Raw genomic sequence first — 24,717 nt, 5'->3', positions numbered from 1 at the left:
ATCCCATCCCATCCCATGGATCCCATCCCATCCCATCCCATCCCATCCCATCCATCAGCAGACCAAATCCCTCAGACTCTTCCTGCAGGACACCTTCATGTGCGTGTCCTCCTCGGTCAGGTTGAAGTGCCTCAGCTCGAAGTCGCCCTCGGCGTCGGCGTAGGTGTACAGGCGGACGGAGAAGTCAGTGCTGGCCATGGGCACACGCACCAGGTTGTACTCAATGCCTGAGGACAGGAAGGTGGTGATGGGCATCCTCGAGTTGCATTTGAGGGGTCCAGATCCCCCAGCCCCTCAGAACAAATCTCAGCAGCCAGACCCCAGCTCTGCCACCCGACAGCGTTGCTTGCCCTGGGCTCACCTTCCTCGGAGAAGTAGGAGCGGAGCAGGTGCTTCTGGGCATCCTTGGACAGGGACTGGATGTTGATGGCAGCCGCATCAGTGATGGAGCCACCAAACCCCTTCACCTTCTGGTACCTCTGTGCCGTGTCCAGGGTGAGGTGGAAATCTGTGGGGACACACAGTGTCACCATCCCTGCCGTGTAGGACAGGCTCTGTCACAGCAGCAGCAGCCAGGGTGGTACCTGGGCTCTTGGCGTTGTGCTGGAAGCTCCCCTCACTCCTCTCCAGCCGCTTGCCGGCCTTGCTGCTCTCGTACTTGACGTAGGAGCCGGGGGCTGGCAGGACCAGGGGGTCCAGCGTGTCACAGTACGTGGCACTGCAGGCACAGACCAGCGAGCCGTGCCCAAAATCCTTGGCATCACAGGGACGGCCACCTGCAGCAGAGGAAAGACCGGGTGGGCACCGAGGGCCGTGGCAGGAGCCCAGCTTATCCCTTCAACCCATGACAGAGTCCAAATCCACCACCCTCCAAAGCCCAGGGACGTGTGCCAGCACATACCTGTGACCTGCAGGGCCACCTGTGCCAGCAGGAGCCAGCCCAGGACACTGGCACAGCCTGGCCCCATGGCACCTCTGCTGCAGCGGCTCAGACAATGCCAGTGGACACTCTGGAGCTGAGAGCAAGGGGAGATGTCAGCACCCAAAGCTTCTCAGCCTGACCCAGCCCCACACAGGGACAGACACGGGGCAGGGAGAGCCCCAACATCAAGCCCAGGGACTCTGGAGACCACTAGACCCCCCTGCCAGGGCTAAGCCTGTCCTGCCCTCTGCCCACTGCTCCAGCCCAGCACTCACCTTCCCTCCCACCCCTCCAGAGTCTACCAACAGTTCTGGCTATGTCCCAGGTGGTGCTGCAGCCCCCCAGGTGGTGCTGCAGCCTCCCAGGTGGTGCTGCAGCCCCCCAGGTGTGAGCCACCCCACCAGCCCGCTGTTCCCAGCCACCCACGCTGGCTCTACCCAGTAACTTTGTTCACTCCCATGAACTCCCTCCCACTCCTTGTCCCTCCTCACTTGTTCCACAGCTGTGCCATGCCATGTCACACCATGCTGCATCACCCCACATATCCCCAGTGCCTCCCGAGCCAGGGCTAGGAGCAAACAGCTCCACACTCCCAATCCCATATGTGTGGCAGCTGGGGCTTGTCCAGGCAGAGTGGTTTGGGGCTCAAGCCCCTGGCATGGAGAGTCCCACGTTCCCCTGTTCTGTGTTCACACCCTGTCCTGTCCTGTCCTTCTCGTGGTGCTGTGCAAGGAGCCTCTCAATGAGAGCACAACAGGAGCCACCTCCAAACCTCAGGACCCTGATGCCAGACTGAGGACACCTGGGCACCTCTCCAGGGTGGGATGGTGCCCTCTTGTTTCTCCCTGAGATCTTGTGGGATGTGGAGTGGGACCAGGCAGCCGTTCCACCTCCATTGCCTCCCACTCCCTGCCTGGGAATGAAGCCCAGCTTGGCCAGGGCATGGCCTCAGCATGGTCCTGCTGCCCAGGGCTGTCCCATCCCTATCCCCATCTCAATCCCCGTTCCCACCTGCTGAAGCCACCTCGGATCCAGGGCACTCACCTGCTGCCAAACCACCTCTCGCTGCGTCTCTGTGGCAGCGGTGGCGGGACCTGTGTCCTGGCTGTGCTTGCTGGGAGGTGACGCGTCTGGCGGAGCAGGAAAGGTGAGTTTGGAATGGGACAGCTCATGGGACTCTGTGTTTGAAGAGGAGCCCGGGGATGATTTTGCAACCTGGCTCCAGCGAGCTTTCCCCACACCACAGCATTTGCAAAGCTCTCCTGAAACCTGTTCCAGTGGCCAGAGGGAAGCTGGGGAGGGGAGGATGCTCCCCAGCCCCTCAAGTGCCTCCATCACCCCCCATAGCCAGGAAGAGCCCCACGGGAGCAGCCCTGCATCCTGGGACACCTCGGACAGGGCAGGGCAGGCTGTGTCCACCCTGGGTCCCTGCTTATCCCACCCGGCAGCAGTTGGGCTTTGCCATGGCCAGTGCCACTGCCATGACCTGTGCCCCGTTTGTGGCTGCTCCAGGACCTTTCCTGGCACGGGCAGAGGCAGCAGCCGGTCACGGCAGGGACCCCCGACCCCTCCCCTGGCTCAGCGGGCGGTGGGCACAGCGCTGCCCACAGAGGTGCCCTCGCCCCCGCCGTGCCCCCCACGCCAGAGCCCCAGGCCGCAGCGGGCTGGGTGGAGCCGGCTGCAGCAATTTATCATCTGCAAAACAAGTCTGGGCTCCACACCGTCTAATTTGGGATCCTTCCTAATTGCAGGCATCTGCTCCGCAGGAGAAACAGGAGGCGGGCAGAGGCACGGGGGGAGCGGCATCTGCCCCGGGGTCCCCTTGGGGCAGCTGGTGACAGTGGCCAGGGAGGCAGACCCCCACCCAGGGAGCACAGACCCCCTCCCAGGGAGCACAGACCCCCACCCAGGGAGCACAGACCCCCTCCCAGGGACCACAGACCCTCAACCAGGGACCACAGCCCTCCTCCCAGGGACCACAGACCCCCACCAAGAGACCACAGACCCCCTCCCAGGGAGCACAGCCCTGTCCCAGGGAGCACAGCCCCTCACTCAGTGTCACAGCCTCTTGCCCAGAGTCACAGCACCTCACTGGAGATCACAGCCCCCCACCCAAGGCCCTGCTTCTCCTGCTGCCACCAGAGAAGGGCTCCCCCAGCACTCGCTGCAGGCAGTGGGGATGATGGGGGTGGTTCCTCCAGCCTCACCCCACCCCTCGCTCCCCTTGCCCGGGGTATTGCATCCCCCCGTTTCCCAGCTGGATTTTCAGCCGGGAGGGAAGGCAGCATCCCTCAGCAGCTGAGCTCCAAACAGGCAGGAGCAGGAGCCAGCCCAGAGGGGCTGAGCCAAAGCCTTGCCCTGCACACCTGTCCCTGAACCCTGCTGAGCACGGGGGTGAGGGCTCCGATGTCCCTTGGGAAGGGGACATTCCCAAGATGTCAGGAATGGTGTGGCAGCAGGACCAGCACAGTGAGCCTGGGCACTGATGAGGTCACCCCTCGAATCCTGGGGGTCAGTTCTGTGCCCCTCCTGACAAGAGGGACATTGAGAGGCTGGAGCATGTCCAGAGAAGGGGATGCAGCTGAGGAGGGTTCTGTAGCACCAGGAGAGGATGAGAGAGCTCAGCCTGCAGAGAAAGAGGCTCAGGGGGGTCCTTCTGGCTCTACACAACCCTCTGACAGGAGGGGGCAGCCAGGTGGGGTCAAGCTCTGTTCCCAGGGAACAAGAACAAGAGGAAATGGCCTCAAGTTGCTTCAGGAGAGCTGTGGCGTTTCCCAGGAGAGGTTTAGGTTGAATATTAAAGAAAATTTCTTCACGGACAGGACTGTCCAGCCCTGGCATCGGCTGGGTGGAGTTGCCATCCCTGGAAGGATTTAACAAATGTGTATGGAGCACTTGGGGACGTGACTTAGGGCTGGCCTTGGCAGTGCTGGGGGAACGGTTGGACTTGATGATCTTTGAGGCCTTTTCCAACCTCAAGGATTCCATGATTCTATTCTATGATTCTAAGCACACGCAGCCTGACCCAGCTGCCGTTGGGGCCAGCATTCCCCAGGAACACGGATAAAAGCACAGGACAGGCTCCTTGAACAGGGCTGGGATGGAGCCCGGTGCCACCTTCACACCACACTCCAATAAACCAGCTGTAAAGCATCTGGGTTTTTCGTTTTCCCTAACCTCAGCAGTTCCGTGGCTCTCACACAGGGGCATTGGCCAAGGAGAGCTCTGGCTTTCTCATTCCTGTACTTCAAAGACGCTGGTAATGTTCCCAAAGGCACAGGGAATACTGTAACTGGTATTTAGGGAAAGTAAATAGGACAGGGAGGTCATTGCGGGCTGTGGCCAGTGTTGGCCACAGCCAGAATAGAGGGGACTCTGTCCAGGGGCCACCCTGGAGACGGTGGCACCAGCCTAATTTGTCCGTAAGGTTTGGTGGATGGGGCCACTGATATCATTTACTGTGCCTTTCCAACAGTGTCTGACCTTTGGATTTTTAAAATATTCCCCCAAAAAGCAAGCTGGGGAAAACCAACAGCACATATGGAATGAATCAAGGGCTGGCAGTGGCGGAGGCTCCAGCTGCAGGGATAAACAAGGAGACACCCGCAGGCCACGGGGGCCGGAGCCCCCGGGGCACCCCTGGCCCCGAGCCGCCCCGCCGAGGAAAACCGAGCGATTTCCGAGCGCGTAGAGGAAACACTGACGGGAACGGCGCATTCCGGAGGGAGAGCGTCATGGCTTTACTTGGCGCCCGCGACACACGCGAAGGTTTCAAGGGGGCCACGTGTGGAAGTGTGGTCCAGGAGCCGCTGCAGAGGGAGCTTCCAGAGGGATGGGAAGTGCTGGGAGGGAGGGGAGGCTGGGAAGGAGCAGGCCTGGCCAGACCCCGGTGCCAGGAGCGCACGGAGCCCCTCGTGCGGGGGCTGCACTCCTGGCATCTGCTGCCACTCCTGAGGGATGTTGGAAAGGGTGGAGGAAGAGTTGACCCCCAGAGTCCCCCAGAGCCCCCCAGCACTCCCCTGGCTCTCACTGCTGGCGCCACAGGTAGGTTTGGATGGAGTGGGCTGGAGCCACAGTCTCAATGAAGCCCATGGCAGGGTCCCGGATTCCAAATGGCACATCCCGGCCAAACCTGGGGAGCGAGAGGGGCTAAGCCAGTCGGCACAGCCTGGGCTGAGCATCATCCCCGTCCCCTGCCCGGGCTGACCTGTTGAGGACCACCAGGACAAGGGCACCATCGGGGCGCAGGACAGCCACGTGCTCCAGCTGGCAGAGGAGGCAACGGTGGCTGCTGTGCAGCCCCACCCGCCGGGAGCCCTCGGGGATGAACTTGCTGTGGGGAGAGGACAAGGAGATGGGTTCTGCCCCTGGTCTGGGGCTGGCAGCAGCACCTGAGCCCCCCTGACCCACCTGAAGTGCCCCATGTGGTAGAACATGGGCTGCTTGTAGAAAACGTCCTTGCTGCCATCCACAATGACTGGGCTGTCCACGAAGTTCTTGACCCAGTTGGGGCCTCCCTCCAGATCCAGGACCAGGTTCCAGTCGGTCCAACCAGACACAAAGTGGTTCATGACCTGGGGGGGCAGGGAAGGGGCTGTGCAGGGCTCCCCCCAGCCCCGGGCAGGCCGTGTGGGGGCCGTACCGTCAGGATGCTGTAGCTGTAGTGGTCCCCCCGCTCCCAGCAGCCCAGGGACACGGCGAAGCGGAACATGAAGAAGCCAGTGCAGGCCTCTGTGTAGAGGAGGAAATGGTCGGGGAAGAGCTTGTGGGTGGCCTCCAGGCTGCAGCCAGGCGGGACGATGGCATCCAGGTACCAGTGGACCGCCAGGCCAGCCACATAACGGGCAGCTGTGGCATTTCCCAAGACCTAGGGAGCAAAGGAGATGCCTCACACCGACGCTCCCCGTGCCTGAAGCCTGCGGGGATGGACACGTGGACTCCGTGTGCCAGTGTGGTCTCTCAGGGCCACCTCTTGTCTCCTCCCATGGGCACCACAGCCCACCCCACCTGCAGCCCCCTCCCTGCAGCACCCTGGGCTGGATCTGGTGCCCCAGCATGGTTTGGCACCTCGATGGGTGCAGTGCACAGGGGGTGGGGCACAGGTTTGCCTCTCAGTGGGCCCTTTGCCCCCCACCTGGGCCCTGCTGCTGCCTGGTCCTCCCTCCACATCCCCCTGGGGTGGTCCAGCCCTGCAGCTGGAGGAAAAGGAGGGGCACGTTGCCTGGCTTGAGGCTGGGGAAGGAGCACGTTTTTCTTTCTTTCCTCCTAGTTTTAGGTAATTCCCCCAAACAACCCTTGCAGCATTATTATGGGGGAAACCAAATCAGCCAAAACTCTGCCCAGAAAAGGTGCTGGTGTCCAGCAGCACTGCCAGGATCCAGGGATCCAGGATGTGGGTGCCACCTCCTGTCCTCACTCCCGCCGGGCACACGCAGAGGCGGATGCTCTGAAAGGAGCCGGCTCCGGCTCCCACTCCGGCAGACCCGGTTTGCTCCTACTCTCCAGGGCTGGGAGAGGCCACCGGTTCCATTCCCAATAAAGCCTGGGGCTGGGGAGCGAGGGGAAAGGCAGGGGCGCTGCTCTTCACCACTTTGGCCCAGTGCGGGAGGTGGATGCGCTGGTCGTCGAGCATGAGGAGCCGTGTGCGGTGGGGGCTGCGGGCCAGCGCGGGGCCCAGGTCCTGGGCGATGAAGTCCCGCTGCTGTGCGGCCGTGAAGGCGATGGTGGGGGCCTGGGGGGGTGTAAAGAGCCCCGCCAGTGGCTCGTTCTGCGCCGTCACTGCCCAGAAGGTCACATTGTGTTTGGCATATTCATCCAGGAACCTGGTGCAGAGAAGGGGGGGCAGAATCAGCTGTGCTGCCCCTCCACTCCCACCCTAATCCTCCTCCCACTGTCCATCCCAGCCTGGCTCCAGAGACAGTACTTGATGAAGTAGTTGGCCCAGGTCTTGTGGTACTTGTCCCCTGCCTTCCCCTTCAGAGTCCCTTTCCCACGGACATCCCCGTTACTCCTCATCCAGGCTGGGGCAGTCCAGGGGCTGGCGAACAGCAACAGCGGCCGCTTGCTCATGGCCAAAGCTCGGTTCAGAAGGGGAATCTGGGAGGGGGCAGAGGGATCAGCTGCAGCCACAGTTCCCCAAAACCACAGGGCCCAGCTCTGGAGGAAGGGGAGAACTCAGGGGACCTCAGCAGGGATTGGTAGCTGGCAAGCACCACCCCAGGCACAGCGCCCTGGCTCCTCACCCTGCCAGTGCCAGCTAGGATGTGCCAGGACGTGCCCCGGAGGAGGTGCCAGCTCCCACAGGCTGTCCCCATGCTGCACTGCCACAGTGTGCAGGGCTCAGCAGCACCTGGTCCTGGGGTCCTGGCACAGGCAGGAGCTCCGGCACCAGAGGGGACAAGGTGCTGATGGCCACAGCTTCAGCCTCCCACCTTCATCTTCACGTCCTCGTCTGCCAGCCTGAAGTGCTTCAGCTCATAGTCATCAGGGACATCATCGTAGCTGTAGGGGCGCACAGAGAAGTCGCTGCAAGCCATGGGGACCCGGATGAGGTTGTACTCAATCCCTGAGGAGCACGAAAAGCATCAAGCGGCACCGGAGCATCCAGGTGACGACGTCCCTGCAGCAGGGACAGGCACAGCCACCTCTGGTGACCCCACAATCTGCTCACGCCGCCGTGCCCGCACCGCTCACCACTCTCAGAGAAGTAGGAGCGCAGCAGGTTGTCCTGGGCTGGCTGTGACAGCTTCAGGATGTTCATGGCAGCAGCATCGGAGAGGGACCCTCCGAAGCCCTTCACGTGCTGGTACAGCGTGGAGATGTTGAGGGTCAGCAGCAGCCCTGCGGGAAGAGCCCGGCTCAGTCCGTGCTGCCCGGGGGTCCCTCGGGGGCACCGCCACCCACCCGTGGCAGTACCTGGGGTGCGCAGACTGCTCTGGAATCTCCCCTCGCTCCTCTCCAGCCGCTTTCCGGCCTTGCTGCTCTCGTACTTGACGTAGGAGCCGGGGGTCGGCAGGACCAGGGGGTCCAGCGTGTCACAGTACGTGGCGTTGCACACACAAACCAGCGAGCCGTGCCCAAAATCCTTGGGGATGCAGGGTCGGGCACCTGGGAGGCGTGGAAGGGTGGCGGTGGCTGATGGCTCAGGGACGTGTCCCTGTGTGCTCCCCCGCCTGCCCCAGGGCGATGCCCGTGCTCCGCATGCCGGCACCTCCCGGGCGCAGCTCCGCTCTGCTCCTGGGATCCCGTCCTTGCCCCAGGGTGCCCAAGCCCCGCTGCCACCCCCGCGACGTCCCCGCGCTCACCTGCCACCCGGGACACTGGCAGCAGCAGCAGCAGCAGCAGCCAGCCCAGGACGCCGACAGCCCACATGGCCCTTCCGCGTTCCCCAAGCCGGTCCCAGGGAGCAGCTCCTGCGGCGAGGACACCCTCAGTCAAGGCACGGGGATGGAGGGATCAGCCCCATCTCCCTGTTCCTCCGTGGAGCTCCTTCCACATACCCCATTCCCCCCAAACACCCTCGCCTTGCAGGTCGGGTGGGGAAGGTCCGCACCCCACCCTCCTTCACCCCAGCTGCTCCCGACCTGTGCTGCCACCAGCCCTCCTCCTCCTCAGCAGCTCCTACCTCCCCACCTCGCCTTTACAGGGAGCTGCTCGGAGACCTCCCTCCGCAGCACACCCTCTCCCACCCCCACAGCTCCTCCTTGCTCTCCTCCCGGCCTGTACCTGCCCTCGGGACCGCCGCGCATCTCCTCGCCACGGGGCTGGGGAGCGCCGGGTCCCCTCTGCCAAGGAGGGACAGGGACACGGTGCTGGCAGCTGTGCCTGAGTTAAAGGTTCAGCCAGCACAGGGAGGTGTCATAGGGGCAGATCTGAGCCCCTGGGAACCCAGCAGAGCCAGGGGCAGGCTCATGGCACGGCTGCCTGTCCTGCTGGGGACCTCCTACAGCACCCTGGACACCCGCTGCCCGCCACCCCGCTGTCCCCACTGTCCCCCAGGGGCCGTGGGGCTGTGTGCTCAGCACAGGAGGGTCCAGGACACCCAGGCAAGGTCAGTGAAAGCTCAGGGCACAGCATTGGTGGCCACATGGGAGCTGGGGCTGCTGCCCTTGCCTGCCCAAGCCTTTGGCATCATCCTCCCCAACTCAGCACGTGCTGGGGAAGGCAGCAGTGGTGGCAGCGGTGGCAGCAAGCGGGCAATACCCCAGCTCCTGCAGGGCTGCATTCCCACTGTCAACAGCAGCAGCTGGACCCTCAAAGGGGATCCTGCTGTCCCAACACCGTGCCAGGAGCAAAGCTCTGGTGCTCTGGTAGCACTCCCTGCTCCTCCAAGAGTGACCCTGAAGCCCAGCGAGCCAAGGCTGAACTGGGCCAGCTCACCTGGGCACACAGATCCTACCTGGTCCCATCACCCAGGATGTTCCCACTCCTGTGGACACGCACCCATTACTGCGGGGACATCCTCAGCATCTCCCCACAGGGGTGGCCCAGGGAATGAAGGGTGGCCAGATCCCAGCCACAGCTCCCAGCCCCAGCTCTGCTAGCCTGCAGCATCAATACCAGGTCAGGGCTCCCCTGCACAGGGTTAAACTGCTCCGTTAGCTTTCTCTCCATGGGTGGAGCAGCACTTCATGACTAATTTTCTCCATTTCTGGCATATCAGATGCAACTCTGGGGCAATTCAATTCATCAAAGTTCCTCCTACCCCCAGCACTGCCCTGCCATGGGCCCTGCCACAGTTCCACGCCTCTGCTGGGAGCTGAGCCATGCGACACCTGGGCCAGTTGCCACTGGGGCTGGGGCAGATGGGGCCAGGTAGCCCCTGGTTACATCTCACGGGGCAAACAGGTGGCCCAGGAGGGAGCTCCTGTCCCTGTCCTGCTGCGCTGTGCATCTCCCACCTCCAAGTGTGACAAAGGTGTGATCAGACTGCTACACCCAGGCTAATGAACCCCAATTTTGGGGAGGGATTAATAGCTCCTAAGGCAATCAGCCACCTCCAAGCTCACTTCCAGCCATCCAGGATGCCCCCGTTCACCCTTTCCCATTCCAAAGTCCAGTCTTTCCTGGGCCCCATCAGCCACAGCCCCCCCAGTTGGCTCAGATCCCACAGCTCCTGGAAGCAAAACACTGCGGAGGCTGCTGGAGCTCATCCTTATCAAAACCAGCTGATAAGAGTGTCCTGCTGAGCAGGAAAAGTGAGACCCAGGGGCCGGGCAACGCCCCGCATGGAGCTGCTGGCACACAGATACCAGGCAGCCCCACCAAGCCCCCAAAGCCGTTTCTTGTGGCCAATCTCCAAATACAGGGAGCTCCTGGGGGTCTCAGGGGCCTCGTGGCATGGTGTGACCACCCTTTGCAGTGCACGGGTGGGTTTGGTCCAGGATGGGGTCAAGGATGTGGGGTCAAAGGAGCCATCAGAGGAGCCAGGGTGTGTATTTTTTCCCTAAGCCAGGAGAGTGAAGATGGAAACCCAGGGACATGGAGCTGGGCTGAGTCACCTTTCTAGGGATCACAACTCTGTAAACATCGATGCCAAAGAGCCTTGGTGTGGCATCACAGCAGCTCCTTCCCAGCAGCAGGACCCCAGCCCTGAGCACGTGGGGACAGTCCTCAGGGTGATCACTGGCTCCAAGCCAGCTGCTGCAGGTCCCCAGTCACTGTGAGCCCCAAACAAGCCAAGGCTTTGCACAAGAATTAATGAGCAGAGCCAAGCCCAGCGACGTCGGAGGATTCGCCCCCGCTACGTTTATCCCAGAGCCAGTCGGTGCTTCAGCACGGAACCGAGCGCAGGGACCAGGGCACGTGGACCAGAGTGATTCAGCATCGGCCACCAGCTGCTAGCACCAGGGCAGGTAAGTAGGAAACAGGTGGGGGAGCAGCCCTGCACCCAGAGTGGGATGCTGGCAGCAGGGTGATGGCAGCGGGGTGATGGGGATGGGACTCGCTGAAGTTATGATCCTGGAGAAACATTTCCCTCTTGTGGACAAACACAAACAGCCTCGGGGCAGGAGCAGGGTGTTCTCCCCAGGACTCTCGGGAGCTGCGGGGTTCCAAGAGCAGCATCCCGGTGGCTCCGTGGCGTGCCAGTGTCCCAGGGTGACACTGTCACTCACTGACCACGCCTGGGCTGTGCTCAGCCCACGCAGCATTGGGGCTGTCAGTCCTGACAGCACCCCTGGGCACATCCCGCCTGCACACATCAGCCCAGGGGCCGTGCCACCCTCCTCGCCCTGAAATTATGACCTCCCTGCCCTAATCTCCTGCTCTCACACCCTGCCAGCTCCTTCCCTCCTTCCTGGGTGCGCCCACACTCAGCACCCACTCCCGCTCCTGTCCCCGCTTGCTCAAGCCACCCCAGATGCGTGGTGGGTGCACTCCCACCCTCCTCACCACAGTGGCCCCTCGGCTCAGACCCCACGGGGACCAGCAGGCTCCAGGCATGGCTCCTCCAGCCTGGCCAGCCTCCCTGTCCCAGAGAAGCCCCAGGAGCAGCCGGCACTGCCCTGACCTCAGCCAGAGCTGGCTGTCCAAGGGCTTTGTCCCTGCTCCTGATGCTTCACTCAGGGTGAATCCCGAGCCATTTGCTAGGTCCTAAAACCCGTCCCGAAACGCACCAGGAGCGCAGCCGGGCTCTGCCCTGCCCCAGCCAGGGGTGCATGCCTGGAACGGGGAGCAGACTCTGCCTGGAGCATCTCTCAGCAGGGTGAGCCCCACGGGGAGCTGAGGGGGCAGAGGGGCAGGCGGTGGGCAGGGAGAGGGGCTGCCCCACGATGCTCCGGCTGCTCTGCGCTGCTTGCCAGACTCCAGCAGGCTCCATGCCGGGGTGGCACCCAGCCACAGTGCCCAGGAGCGGGGGAGGGACCCAGACGTTCCTCTTCCAGCCGCAGACATCAAGGCAGCATCCGTATTTAATGTCAGAACAGCAGAACGCAGCATTCACAGCCTGTGCGGCCTCCACCCTGAGGGGCACCGGTGCCCCCGGCCCTCCTGCACATGCACGGCGTTCCCGGCCCGGCCCAGCCCGCTCCGGCTCCGCCGCGGCCCCGGGGAGCCGCTTCCCCCGGCCCGAGCCCGCGGGCCTGAGCGTCCGGCCCGGCTGCGTCCGGCCCCTGGCCAGCCATGGCCACCCCGGCCCCGTCACTGCCGCCGCCACAGGTAGGTCTGGATGGAGTTGGCCGGAGCCACGGCCGCGATGAGGCCGACGGTGTCCGCCAGCCCCAAGGCGATGTCCTGTGGGGATCTGTGGGGAGAGCAGGGCGGTCAGACCTGCAGCAGCTGCACAGGGCCCAGGGGGATGGGGTCACACACAGGGGGGCCGGGCTGCATCACCCACCGGTTCAGAAGCACCACGACCACAGCCCCGTCGGGGCGCAGGAAAGCCGCGTACTCCAGCGCTGTTTTCTTGGACTCCCTGGAGGCGACGAGCCCCACACGCTGGGAGCCCTCAGGGATGAATTTGCTGAACAGACAAATGAGCAGCAACCTCAGGGTGGGAGTCAGACCCCAGGAGAGCTCCTCTCAAGCCAAATTTGCCTTGTGGCTCTCAGGAGCTGTTGCTGGAGCACATGTTGTGGGTTCCAACCCACCTGAAGTGCCCCATGTGGTAGAACATGGGCTGCTTGTAGAAGATGCCTTCGCTGCTGTCCACAATGATAGGGCTGTCCACGTAGTTCTTGACCCAGTTGGGACCCCCCTCTAGATCCAGGGCCAGATTCCAGTCAGTCCAGCCAGCCACAAAGTGGTTCAGATTCTGCAACATGACAGCTCAGATGCCTGCCCAACACCAGCAACCCTCCAGAGCCCAGCGCACAGGGAGACAGAGGGGCCTCACCATCAGGATGCTGTGGCTGTACTGGTTTCCCCGCTCCCAGCAGCCCAGGATCACATCCCGCTCCCAGAAATGGGCACCAATGCACGCCTCCGTGGCCAGGATAAAGTAGTCAGGGAAGAGCTCATGAGTGGGCAACACTGTGTCCTGTATGGGACCGATGAAGTCCAGGTACCAGTGGATGCCGATGCCGTGGACGTAGCGAGCTGCCCCCTCATCCTCCAGGACCTGGCAGGGAGAAGAGTCAGTCCCACAGGGCAGAAACAGAGACCCAGCACCCAACAGGGTGTCCCACAGGTCACCATGATGGCACATCCATGCCCACACTCACCACTCTGGCCCAGTGAGGGAGGTGGAGCCGGTTGTCATCCAGGATGATGAGCTGGACGTGGCGGTGGGAGCTGTTGGCCAGCGCCGGGCCCAGGTCCCGAGCGATGAAGTCCCGCTGCTGCTCGGCTGTGAAGCCCAGGCACTGGAAGGGGTAATTGTTGATCAGCCCGGCCGTGGGCTCGTTCTCTGCTGTCACTGCCCAGAATGTCACGTTGTGCTTGGCGTATTCATCCAGGAACCTGGTGTGGGGGGAAGGGGTGAGGAGTCCCCAGTGCCACCACTGAGAGCTCCCCAGGTATCGCCCCGGCCCCAGCCGCTCCTCACCGTACAAAGTAGTTGGCCCAGGTCTTGTGGTACCTGTCCCCTGCCTGCCCCTTCAGTGTCCCCTTCCCCACGTAGGACTCGCTGGTCTTCAGCCAGGTGGGGGAGGTCCAGGGGCTGGCATACAGTGACAGCGGCCGCTTGCTCATGGCCGAGGCTCGGTGAAGGAGGGGGATCTGCAGGAGGAGGTGGAGGAGCTGACTCAGCTCAGCCCCTGTGACCCTCCAGCCCACCCTGCTCCCTCCCGCCGCTCGCCTTCAGCTTCGTGTCCTCGTCTCGCAGGCTGAAGTGGGTGAGCTCATAGTCATAGGGGACATCATCGTAGGTGTAGGCGTGGAGGGAGAAGTCGCAGCTGGCCATGGGCAGGCGGATGAGGTTGTACTCCAGCCCTGCCAGGCACAGTGGGACATGAGGTGTCCAAGACATGCCAGCACCCACAGTCCCTGTCACAATCCCACAATCCCACCTGTCTCCCTGACACCCTACCCTCCTCAGAGAAGTACGAGCGCAGCAGGTGATCCTGTGCTCTTTCTGGCAGGGATAAGATGTTGATGGCGGCCGCGTCCGTGATGGAGCCACCAAAACCCTTCACCCTCTGGAAGCGCTGCGTCGTGTCCAGGGTGAGGACGACATCTGCAGGGAGGGGAGCCCAGCATGACGGTGGGTTGCAGCAGGGTCCATCCCATCCCTGCCACCCGTGGCAGTACCTGGGGCGCAGAGTCTGCGCTGGAACCTCCCCTCGCTCCGCTCCAGCCGTTTTCCAGCCTTGCTGCTCTCATACTTGACGTAGGAGCCGGGGTCCGGCAGGGCCAGGGGATCCAGAGTGTCACAGTATGTGGCATTGCAGACGCAGACCATGGCATCACGCCCAAAGTACTTGGGACTGCAGGGCCGGGAGCCTGGGGGGCACGGGAGGGCACTGGGGGCAGCCTCAGGGAGGTGTCCCCGCCAGCTCTCCCGCCTGCCCCGGGGGTGATGCCACTGCCCCGTGCTCCACACCCCGGCACCTCCCGAGCAGCGAGCTCCCCGCTGCCCCGGACCCGCAGGCAACTCCCGGGAATCCCGACCACGGACTCCCAAGGGATTCCCTCCCCTCCCATTCCGGTCCATCGGGCATCCCAGGATGCCCGGGGACCGCGGTGCCCTCCATCCCCGCGCAGCCCCGGGTCCCCCGCTCACCTGCGGCCCGGTGCCCGGCCAGCAGCACCAGCAGCAGCCGCCAGCACAGGGCGGCCCCCATGGCCCCGCCGCTCCCGGTGCGCTCCCGGCAGCACCGGCTCCACCGCCGGCCTCGCCTTTAAGGGCGCCCGGACAGCCCGTCCCGCCCACACCCGGTGCAGGAGCGGCACCGACTCTGGGCGGGCCTGGCCCCGAACCTTCCCCCGCGCCGGTTCCGGGACCGCCAACCGGGGGAACCGCGCGGCTGCGGGGTCGCTTCCCCCCCGCCGCCCCGAGAGGCGCAGGCCCGGTCCCGGTCCCGGTCCCCGCTGCCTTCCCACGCCTAGACGGCACCGGCCGCTCCGGCCCGCGGAGCCGCCACCGGGAAACCGGGAGCCGGCACCCCGTGACCGATCAGCTGACCGCCCGCCCCGCCCCGCTCCGCCCCGTGACACCGGCCCCGAGGGCGGCGGCGACCACCTTTATTCGGTCTCTAGCGAGGGGCAGTGGCCGCGGGACCGGCCCCGCAGCGCGGCCCGGGCGCAGCCGGGCGGGGAGGAACGGGCACGGCCAGCGCGGGGCACCGGCACCGACACCGGGACCGGGACCGGACGGGGCGGAGGGGCTGGAGAGGAGACAGGCATAGCCAGCTCGGGGGACAGGGCAAGGGACAGGCACGGCAGTTCCGGGCACGCTGGCACAGGACAGGGGACCGAGGATCAAGCCAGCATAGCCAGCCAAAAGAACAAGGCAGAAGGCAGGCACGGCCAGTGGAGGGGACAGGGCAGGGGACAGGCACGGCTGGCACAAGGGACCGGGGATCAAGCCAGCACAGCCAGCCAAAGGGACAGGGCAAAGGGCAGCATGGCCAGGGCAGGGGACACGCATGACTGCCCCGGGGCACAGGCACAGCCGGCACAGGGGACAGACACGGCCATGCCAGGGTACAGGCACAGCTGGCACAGAGGACAGGGTATGGCCAGTGTGTGGGTCAGGCACAGCCAGAACATGGGACAGGGCAGGGGACAGGTGTGGCCATCCCAGGGAATAGGCACAGCTGGCACAAGGGACAGGGCAAGGGACAGGCGTGTCCAGAACAAGGGATAGGGTGAGGAACAGACATAACCATCCCAGACAGGCAGGGGACAGGCACTGCCATCCCCAGCAGACACCCCAGGGGTCCCTCACCCCAGCCCTGCTTGGGGAAGGGGCCCAGCTGAGCCCCCGGGGCAGCAGCGCAGGGCCCAGCCCCACCAGGGCAGCAGCAATGTCCGAGCAATGTCCAGGGCTGAGCCCAGAGCCCTCTCCACACCGGAGCACGGCAGGGTCCTGCAGGTGAGGCTGTGCCCTCAGAGCGCGCTCTCCTTGCAGGCCCCGCTGAGGCTCCGGGGGCGGCTGCGCTCCAGCCGGCGCGTGGACAGGAGCCGGCGCAGGGACGAGGTGGAGCTCAGATCCCCGCAGCTCTGCAGGTGGATTCCTTCATGGGGCCGCTCTGCCCCCAGCCAGGCACTCCAGGGAACCTGCAACCCACGGGGACAGGCTGCAGCCACAGGGATGGCAGCCCTGCCCAGGGCACCCTCCCGCACTCAGCCCCCTGCGTTCAACCCTCCACGCTCCAGTGCAGCCACAGGTGGCACACGGGGCAGGAGGGCAGAGGTGCCAGGGATGGCAGAGGCGTGCATCATGTGCCCACGCTGGCATTTGGGACAGGCTCGTTCCCGTCAAGGCCTCCTGGGCTGCGCAAGGACTCCGGCATCCCGTAAAGCTGAGTCGCCGGGATGTCCCAGCATCTACCTCCAGGTGCAGTGACTCAGGGGGAAAGCCAAAGCCATTGCAACAGGCATGATTTTCCCACCCGTGGCTCCAGTGGGGATCAGGGAAAAGGAGCTGCCCCCCAGGAAGGGCTGGGCAAGGACAGTGTTTCAGGAAGAACGCTCTGCCTGCAGCCAGGGTGCCAACACAATAGGGGTGTGGCAGGGGAACGGAAACCATGGAAAGGCCAGGGTGGAGGTGCTGATGGGGACAGAAGGGAGAGCGTGGATAGAAGTTCTGTGGGGAGGAGGAGTTGCCCATCCCCTGTGGCTTCCAGAACCCACCTGTTTGTGCCCAGACACCTCCATGCCAGCTGCCAGGCTGCGCTTGGGTCTCTGCAGGAACCTGGCCACCAGCCCCCGGGTGCCCCGGTAGCCCTTGAGGTCCCCCAGGGAGCGGGTGGTTGTCTTTGACAGCTGCTGTGGCACCTTCTTGCAGGGTGGCAGCTTGTTCTTCCCCACCGAGCCAGCCCGGAGCAGCGGCGGGGAGTCACAGTGGGAACGGTGGAGCAGGCAGGCCTCAGAGCACAGCCCTGCAGAGTGAGAGCTGTCAGACAGGACACTGCTCTGACAGACCTGGGACACTGCTCTGACAGATCCATCCCTGCCCTCAGACCTGGGACACTGCTCTGATGGACCTGGGACACTGCTCTGACAGACCTGGGACACTGCTCTGACGGACACGGGACACTGCTCTGATGGACACGGGACACTGCTCTGACAGACCTGGGACACTGCTCTGATGGACCTGTCCCCACTGTCAGACCCAGAACACTGCTCCAACAGACCCAGGACACTGCTCTGACAGACATGGGACACTGTTCTGATGGACCTGGGACACTGCTCTGACAGACCTGGGACACTGCTCTGATGGACCTTGGACACTGCTCTGATGGACCTGTCCTCATCATCAGACCCAGGACACTGCTCTGACAGACATGGGACGCTGCTCTGATGGATCCATCCCCACCATCAGACCTAGGACACTGCTTCAACACACCCAGGCCACTGCTCTGATGGACCTGTCCCTGCTGTCAGACCCTAGGACACTGCTCCCAGCAGATCTACCCTCACAGGCCTGGGGTGCTGCTGTCTCCCATCCCCAGTCAGCAGGAGCAGTCCCACCTCTGGTCCCCATTGTCCAGGCCCAAGCAGGGTGAGCTCAATCCCCAGAGGGCTACAGACCCTCCCCATGCCCCCTTTCTATCCCAGTAGATCACAGTGCCCTGACCTGTATCAGCGGAGGAGTCGGATACGGTGTCCTCCAGTGCTTTGGTATAAAGTACTTCTCTGAAATCTGCTGGGAGCAGAGAGAGCCCTCAGGCCTCAGCAGCTGTGCAGACCCCAGGCAGCCCAACCCTCCGGCCCCCCAGGCCAGCAAACCTCCCCTGCTCCCCCCATTCCTTCCCAGACTGGCTCTAATCCCATCTGGCCACAGAAAAACATCCAAACCCTGCGGCACATCCCGGCTGCACCGCACAGACCCTGCCACGCACCCACCCTGTCCCGCCGGCCGCTGTCACCTACCGGCACGGCCGGCCATGGGGACACCGGGGTCACTGTGTGACCTCAGCAGCGGGCGCGGGGCCAGCCCCGGGGCCGGGGACGATGGGCAGGAGGTCTCGCTGTTGCGCCGGGGGCGGCCGGGGCCGGTATCCGGGGGGCGGCCGCCCCCACGCCCCTGCAGCGAGGAGCCCTTGTCCTTGAGCCGCACCTCGGGGAAGCAGGGCCCGGCGCAGCGGCCCGGCCCCGCCAGCCGGTTGCAGCTGTGCGTGACGGCTCCCCGCACCAAGATGCCGTCGTGGCCGGGCTCGGCGGTGGAGCAGGAATAGGATCGCTCGCCCCGCACTCGGGGCTGGGGAGTCTCCTCGAAGGGGCCCTGCAAGGCCAGCGTGGGGCTGCGCGCGTGGTGGCTGCACCGCACGCAGTCCACGCTCAGGCAGTAATCGGCGCGGCTGCGCTGGATGGAGCGGAACAGGACGAAGTCCACGGAGCGCATGGAGCCCTGCAGCTCCAGCAGACACGAGTCCTCCGAGGGGCTGCTGTCCCCGGGGATGTCCATGATCTCGGACATGATCAGGGACCCGCTGTCCATGGATACTGCAAGGAGCAGATGGGCACCGCTGAAGAGATGGACCTGCTTTGGCCCCGCTCCCGTCCCCTGTGCCCGGGGGAGCGCTCACCTTCTCCGCTGAGCACGATGGAGGGGACGCGGTCGCAGTCACAGGTGCAGGCGTGGGAGCCCTCTGTCAGCTGCGAGTCGAACAGGGTGGCCTGTGGGACAGCACGCTCAGGGCTCAGCTGAGCAGGAACCCACCCTGCCCACGGCCCCACGGCCCCCACCTGGCTGTCTCCCCGCAGCCCCATCACAGTCTCGTACGATGGGGGGAAGTCGGTTGGGTAGAGGGGCACGGGGCTGTCCATGGAGCCGTTGTAGGTGATGCTGCAGAGGCAAGAGCAGAAAAGCCACACTGGGTGGGACAAGCCCAAGCTGGGGGCACACGGGCCCCCCACCCCACCAGCCTTGCTCGCAGCTGGTACCTCTGTGCATCCGTCTCAGAGCTGCAGGTGTACTCAGGTGGGTAGTAGGGGGGCGGTGGCACCGGGGGAACAAATTCCTCGAAGTCCATCATGCTCTGCAGAAAGGTGTCGGGTGGGGATGTGCATTCCAATGTCACAGAGCTCGAGCGTTGTGGGACCAGCTGCAGGGAGAGGGGGGAGCTGAGACCTCCTGCCCGCAGATCCAGCAAGGGATGTGCATCCTGGGCTTTAATCTGCACCCAGCTGGGGCCAGGTCCTGCCCTGGCACCCCAGGGACCAGCACAGCCTGGGAACGCTGCTCCCCAGCCCTGTCTGCTCCTGGGGCCAGAGCTGGGACTCACCACGTGGACGATGTCAAGGGAGAAGATCTGGATGCAGCACACGACAGCAGAGAGTGTGCAGATGATGGTGGAGAAGATGGTCAAGCCACAGACACTGAAGAGGAGATCCTGGGGAGCAGTGGGGTGAGCTGCAGAGCCTGCAGAGCGTGGCCGGGTGTGCGGCCGCTTCCCAGGGAGCCCTCGCATCCCCCTGCTCCTCCACCTTGAGTGCCACACGGATGCTCCGGCAGTTGGGGTTGGGGAACATGGTCAGCATCTCGCTCTGCTGGCTGCACGAGGCGGGTGGGGGCTCCGAGCGGGCCTGGCAGCAGACACACGTGTCCCTCTCCTGGGGACGAGAAACACCGTGAGGAAGCTCTGGATGCCGTGCTATATCCCCTGAGAGCCACCAGCACATCCCCCCACCAGACGCCAGCTCTGCAGCTCCCCCTGTCCCCAGAGCCCCACAGCCAGGGACGAGCCGTGCTCGGAGGTCCGGGGGTCGCTGGGGCTGCCCCTGCCCAGCCTCACCCTCTCGCAGGCCTCCAGGGTCTTCACCAGCTGCGCGTTCTGGCACGACAGGATGGAGCCGGCGAGGCTCAGCATGACGCCCAGCACCGACAGCAGCGTGAAGAAGGCGATCTGCAGTGAGAGGAGAGGGGCTGCCGGCTGCACAGGGCCGCGGAGCAGGGAGCCGGCACACGCTGCTGCGCACCCGAGGGCACGAGCGGGGGCTGCTCGGCCTCCCCATCCTGGGCTCCCCCGCCTGTGGAAGGGTGTCCCCCCCAACACCTACCACCAGGGTGAGCGGCCGCTTCCAGGAGATGATGCCGACGAGCCCGGACAGCGCCAGCTGCAGATTCCCAAGCCCCGGGGTGAGCACAGGGAGAAGGCACTGTTAGGCAACGGGGCCCCGAGCAGCCCCTGCCCACAGGCAGAGCCCCCCAATTCCCGCAGGCCTGGAGCCATCCCAGGAGCAGCGGGGCTGAAGGAGCAGCCCTGGCGCCACAAGACGAGAGAAACTGCTGATTCAGGGCCTGGGGACTGCGGGCTGCTCTGGCTGGACAGCAAACCCAGGCCAGGATCCGTGCTGCAGGGTCACCATGGGGGACCCCAGGTGCTGCCCTCACCCCGATTGGCAGCAGACAGAGCAGAGCCCCCGTCACCACCCTGTCATCACTGTGGTGCCCCCACACCCCTCCCTGCCCTTGGCTGCATATCCCGGGCAGTTCCCTGCACCGCTCGGGGGTCCCCATCCCTCACAGTCACCCTGGGGGAGCCCTTGGGATTTTCCCACAATGCACTGCGGCAGCCACGGGCCGAGGGTGGGGGGAGCAGCGGGGCTGCCCTCCCCAGGGACCGGCGGCAAGCTCGGCCCCCGAGGAGCCCCCTCCCCGCGCCGCCCCGGCCCCGCACTCACCGAGAAGCCGGCCCAGGACGGGCAGGACTGACGGATTTTAGTGGAGGGAGTGATGGTGGCCGCCACCAGGCTGAAGGTGACGATGAGGACGCCCAGGATGGCTTGCACGAGACCCAGGACCAGCAGGGCCTGCAGCCAGGTGCGCTGGAGGCGGAGATGGGTGAGGCTGCGGGAGCTGCGGCCGGTCAGCGAGCGGCTGGAGTCGGTGGGGGAGGGCATGGCCGCGGCGGGCGGCGGCTCGGGACCGGCCCCGGAGCCCCGGGGCAGCCGGCGGCACCGCGCCAGGACCGCGGGGAGCGGGAGCAGCCGCTCTGCGGGAACGGGCCGGGCTCCACCTTTCGGCCTGCCGGAGGATGCTGACGGTGGCTCTTCACTGCCCCGGGCGGGGGGGCTCGGGCAGCGCCCACGGCCACGAGGAGCCAGGGCCGCCAGTAGCTCCGCGGAGAACAGAACCGGCCTCGCCCGTCCCTGCGCACCCGGGCTGGGGCCGGCCTAGAGCCGCCGGCCGGAGACGGAGCGCGGCCCCGGGACCGCCGCCTCCTCCCTGGCCGTCGGTGGAGCGCCGGGCTCCCGCCGGGAGATCATCCCGCCCCGCGGGGTCCGAGAGCCGCCGCCCGGGACGCGGCCCCCGGGGCAGCGCCAGCAGGCGGGAGCCGCGGTCCGGACCGGAGCATCCTCCGCGGGCGGTGGGCGCAGAGCCGGGTCCCGCTACCGGGCCGGTACCGCTAGGGGCGGGCGGCTACCGGCGCTCGGTCCGCCCCGCGCCCCACAGCCCCGGCGCCGCTCGGGGAAGCCGGGTCGGCGGAAGGCTGCGGGCGAGCATCGCCGCCGCCGCGCCCTCCGGGATGCCCGGGGCCGCGGCTGGAGGCGGGCGGCGAAGCGCCGGGAGCTGCGGGGAAGGTCCCACACGCCGGCGGCTGCTTGGCCGCGCCCGCCCCGGGGCCGCCCCTGTGCGGAACGACGGGAGCTGTAGTCCACCCACACCACCCCCGGGAGCTGCGACACCGCTACCGGCCCCGCCGCTCCCCCCCAGCCCTGGTCGGCGCACGGAGATGGCGAAAGAACAGAGTGAACCTTCATTTATTCCTTAAATAAACCGGGAGGCGGTCGGGGAACAGCACACGGGGAGCAGCGGAGGAGGCGCGGACCCCCAGAGGAGCCCACGCCGCAGCAGGACGGGGAGGGCACCGGCCCCCACAGCTGAAGGCACAAAGCCTCTCGCCAGCCCCGGAGCTGCAGGGACAAACCGGGAGCATCCGAGAGGAGATGGAGTGAAGCAGAATGCATGAAACCTGTCCTGGGGATCCCCAGGGACACCGGGACAGGGGACAGAGCGCAGGTAAGGGGGACACGGGGCTGCACGCAGGGATTTGCCCCCACCGAGGAGGGTGAAGGCCCTGGCTGAAGGGTCCTGGGGGGAGCAAGGGGTCACAGTCCTTGAAGCAGATGGGGAGGGGGACTGGAGGAGCTGTTCACCTCTCCCTGGAGGCGAGTGGGAGCCATGTGAACACCAGGGCTGCTCCTCAGCACCCAGCCTGGCTTTGGGGTCCACATGGGCTAAAGGCAGGATCCCCACAGGCAGCAGCTGCCCGAGCTCTGCCTGTCCCTGCCCTGCTCTCCTCATCCCTGGTCCTGGAGAGAGGGAGAGGATGGGGAAAGGGACAGGACAAAAGGACGACACACCCTGGGGAAAGCATCAGCCCCATCCTCATCCCACTGGAGCAAGCCCCAGGACGGGGAGGGGGATGACGTTCTTGGCAGAGCATGGGGGTCCCTGGGCACACAGGGGGCCCTCCACACCCCAGGGCACACAAGTGTCATCACCAGGTGGAGAAACAGGAGAGCACAAGGAAGGCAAGTGACCGTTCCAGTCCCTGGAAGCAGCATTCCAGCCATCTGGAGGAGGCTCCTGCCCCCAACAGCTGGTGCTGGAAGGGAGGGTGATGGCAAGCTCAGGGCTCGGCCGCAGCACTTCCCACCCTGCTCCCCCCAGTCTGCTGAGGGGAGGGGACCAGCACAAACCAGAACAGCCTCTGTCCGTGAGGAAAGGGGGTTAAGAGCAGCAGACGATTCAGGCACCAGCACTTCCAAGCTGGGATGAGGCAGCCTCTGACAGCTGATGCAGACGCACAGGGATCCAGTGAAAGTGCAACTCGGATTTCCTCTTCCTTGGGAAGAGCCCGCGTGCGCCAGGGAGGCAGGGCCGGGCACGGCTATGGCGCGCGGAAGGCGTTGGTGGCCGCGCCCGCAGCGGCGTTGGCCGCGGCCGTGCGCACGGCCTGGTTGGAGAAGACCCCGGCCGCAAACTCCTCCTGAGCCTTCTGGAAGCTGGCGCCCGTCCGGCGGTACAGAGAGTGGATCTGGAGGGCAGGAGCGGGCTGGGGTCAGGGCTGGGGCTCCAGGGCCCTCGTAAACGGAGGTTTACAGCCCAAACCTCCCCCAAAGGGAGCCAAAGGCTTTGATCCTAACCCACCTTTTTCAGCATAATGATCCCCAACACAGCCACTCCAGTGAAGGACAAGGACACCAGGATCATCATCACAGCCACAGCTTTGTTAGTCCGCAGTGCTATCAGGCTCAGGATCCAGCCACTGCAAAACAAGAGGCTGTTGTCCCCAGGTTCCCTCTCCCCCACCCACCTCTTGCCTTTCCAGGGTCAGCACATGGCGCACCTGAATCCCCAGTTTGGGATGCCAATGGCCTGCAGCACGTACATCACGTTCTGGGCAAAGAAGACGAAGAAGAAGACAAAGAAGTTGAAGGAACTGTCGCTCCTGGGAGGAAGAGATGGGCGAGGTTAGGCCACAGAAGAAAGCTCACAAACCTTCCTTAAAGCAGGAGACACGGGGGGAACAGGGAGCTCGGGGTGGAACCACCACATCCCACAGAGCCCCCAGGAGCTGGAGCAGGGCACACACGGTGCAGGGACACACCTGAAAGCTTTGTACATTGGCCGATACCAGCAGACGAAGGAACAGGGCGTGTAGAGCAGAGCCCAGAGGATGGAGAGGCCAAACCCAGAACCAGACGAGGGGTCCACGCAGAACCAGGCGAGCGAGGACAGGAAGTTCAGGAAGAGAGCAATGGTGCTGGCTGAGGGAGAGGACAGCGCTCAGGAGCCAGAGCCAGGCTCCCACAACCCCCACAACCACCTGTTCATCCCAATTTCCCCAGAGCAGCAGCACATTCATCCTTCCACCTCCTCCCAGGCTCTGCCCCGAGGTTCCCGTGGAGACTCACCCATCCAGAGGTAGTACATGGTCGTGACTGTCTTCTGGAAGTCAGCAGGGATCTCCACGGGGATGTCCTGGTAGAAGCAGGGCTTCACCGGGCAGAAGGACGGCAGCGGGGGCCAGTTGTTGAGCCTCGCTGTGGACAGAACCGGGTGAGGAGGAGCGAGGATGGGTCCCTCCCCAGTCCCTCCCCAGCCCCGCAGCCACTCACTCTGGGAACCGCCGAGGGCCGCGTTCTGCAGCTCCCGCTCCCGCCGGTCCAGCTCCTCCGCTTTCCGGTTCAGCTCCTCCTGCCGCTTCAGCAGCTCCGCCGTGGCGGCGGCGGCCGAGGCCTGCGGAGGGGGGGATACAAACCCTGGGCTCCCACCGGCGCCCGTGTCCCCCCGGCCCGCCCGGCCTGGCGGTGCCTCCCCCCGTACCTGCGAGCCGTAGGAGCCGTAGTTGCGGGGCTCGGTGGGGCTCGCCTTCCGCGGGGGCTGCGCGGCCGCCGGTACCGGGGGCGGCGGCGCTACCGAAGGGGTCTGGAACGGCGGCGGTGGCTGCAGGGGAAGAGGAGAGAGGTGAGACTGCGCCGGCAGCGGAGAGGGCTCCGGTGCCCGGGAAGAAGCTCCGGTGCACGGGCAGGCCCCGGTCTCCGGGCAGGCCCCGCCGCTCACCGCGTCGCTCTCGAAGGGGTTGTAGCCATCCAGCACAGCGCCGGACCGGGCCTGCAGCGCCGTGGGGTCCTGGAAGGGGTTGTCCGGGAGCACCGCGGGGCCACCGCGTTGGGCCATGGCCGGACCGGGACCGGGAGCGCGCTGGACCCGCGGGATCCGCGCCGCCGCCGCCGCC

General features: G+C 65.1%; 5 protein-coding genes across 7 annotated transcripts in view; all 5 read right to left on the bottom strand.

Moving 5' to 3' along the window:
• Positions 1 to 2,462, bottom strand: part of LOC107214536 (lysosomal acid glucosylceramidase-like) — a 4,539-nt gene extending 2,077 nt beyond the window's left edge. The window contains exons 1-5 of the mRNA XM_015650025.3: positions 1,967 to 2,462; positions 902 to 1,016; positions 585 to 776; positions 362 to 508; positions 94 to 227 (exon numbers count right to left, since the gene is read on the bottom strand). Of these exons, the coding sequence (XP_015505511.1) occupies positions 94 to 227; positions 362 to 508; positions 585 to 776; positions 902 to 1,016; positions 1,967 to 2,257 (879 nt within the window). The 5' untranslated portion in view covers positions 2,258 to 2,462. The remainder of the gene's footprint in view (positions 1 to 93; positions 228 to 361; positions 509 to 584; positions 777 to 901; positions 1,017 to 1,966) is intronic.
• A 401-nt stretch (positions 2,463 to 2,863) lies between these two features.
• On the bottom strand, positions 2,864 to 11,722 carry LOC107214570 (lysosomal acid glucosylceramidase-like). The gene is made up of 10 exons (XM_015650100.3): positions 8,227 to 11,722; positions 7,838 to 8,029; positions 7,616 to 7,762; positions 7,354 to 7,487; positions 6,846 to 7,018; positions 6,510 to 6,744; positions 5,565 to 5,789; positions 5,333 to 5,496; positions 5,130 to 5,255; positions 2,864 to 5,054 (listed from the first exon to the last, which is right to left on the bottom strand). Exons 1-10 carry the CDS (start codon positions 8,291 to 8,293, stop codon positions 4,949 to 4,951), a joined length of 1,569 nt encoding a protein of 522 aa, XP_015505586.1. The 5' UTR covers positions 8,294 to 11,722; the 3' UTR covers positions 2,864 to 4,948.
• A 92-nt stretch (positions 11,723 to 11,814) lies between these two features.
• On the bottom strand, positions 11,815 to 14,972 carry GBA (glucosylceramidase beta). 2 transcript variants are annotated; one of them, XM_015650102.1, is made up of 10 exons: positions 14,583 to 14,972; positions 14,111 to 14,302; positions 13,890 to 14,036; positions 13,659 to 13,792; positions 13,407 to 13,579; positions 13,084 to 13,321; positions 12,756 to 12,980; positions 12,511 to 12,674; positions 12,258 to 12,383; positions 11,815 to 12,164 (listed from the first exon to the last, which is right to left on the bottom strand). In XM_015650102.1, the coding sequence occupies exons 1-10, from the start codon at positions 14,641 to 14,643 to the stop codon at positions 12,062 to 12,064; spliced, it is 1,563 nt and encodes a 520-aa protein (XP_015505588.1). In that variant the 5' UTR covers positions 14,644 to 14,972; the 3' UTR covers positions 11,815 to 12,061. The 2 variants fall into 2 exon arrangements, with proteins under 2 accessions (XP_015505588.1, XP_015505587.1); XM_015650101.3 differs by lacking the exon at positions 14,583 to 14,972 and having other exon boundaries at positions 14,111 to 14,553.
• Positions 14,973 to 15,027: 55 nt separating this feature from the next.
• On the bottom strand, positions 15,028 to 21,565 carry FAM189B (family with sequence similarity 189 member B). Of its 2 annotated transcripts, none has more exons than XM_015650097.3 (12): positions 20,654 to 21,565; positions 20,030 to 20,086; positions 19,765 to 19,875; positions 19,457 to 19,582; positions 19,255 to 19,362; positions 18,914 to 19,074; positions 18,716 to 18,815; positions 18,556 to 18,646; positions 17,900 to 18,472; positions 17,604 to 17,672; positions 16,658 to 16,905; positions 15,028 to 16,081 (listed from the first exon to the last, which is right to left on the bottom strand). In XM_015650097.3, the coding sequence occupies exons 1-12, from the start codon at positions 20,870 to 20,872 to the stop codon at positions 15,911 to 15,913; spliced, it is 2,034 nt and encodes a 677-aa protein (XP_015505583.1). In that variant the 5' UTR covers positions 20,873 to 21,565; the 3' UTR covers positions 15,028 to 15,910. The 2 variants fall into 2 exon arrangements, with proteins under 2 accessions (XP_015505583.1, XP_015505584.1); XM_015650098.3 differs by having other exon boundaries at positions 17,604 to 17,669; positions 20,654 to 20,872.
• Positions 21,566 to 21,715: 150 nt separating this feature from the next.
• On the bottom strand, positions 21,716 to 24,711 carry SCAMP3 (secretory carrier membrane protein 3). Its single transcript, XM_015650107.2, has 8 exons — positions 24,543 to 24,711; positions 24,306 to 24,425; positions 24,098 to 24,218; positions 23,894 to 24,022; positions 23,587 to 23,746; positions 23,326 to 23,427; positions 23,127 to 23,244; positions 21,716 to 23,013 (listed from the first exon to the last, which is right to left on the bottom strand). Exons 1-8 carry the CDS (start codon positions 24,657 to 24,659, stop codon positions 22,867 to 22,869), a joined length of 1,014 nt encoding a protein of 337 aa, XP_015505593.1. The 5' UTR covers positions 24,660 to 24,711; the 3' UTR covers positions 21,716 to 22,866.
• Positions 24,712 to 24,717: the final 6 nt, after the last annotated feature.

Source organism: Parus major, chromosome 25LG1 (assembly GCF_001522545.3).
Source record: "Parus major isolate Abel chromosome 25LG1, Parus_major1.1, whole genome shotgun sequence".
In the NCBI taxonomy this organism is placed as follows: domain Eukaryota; kingdom Metazoa; phylum Chordata; class Aves; order Passeriformes; family Paridae; genus Parus; species Parus major.
The sequence above is the reverse complement of the archived record's forward strand: the minus strand, read 5'-3'. Positions and strand labels throughout refer to the sequence as shown.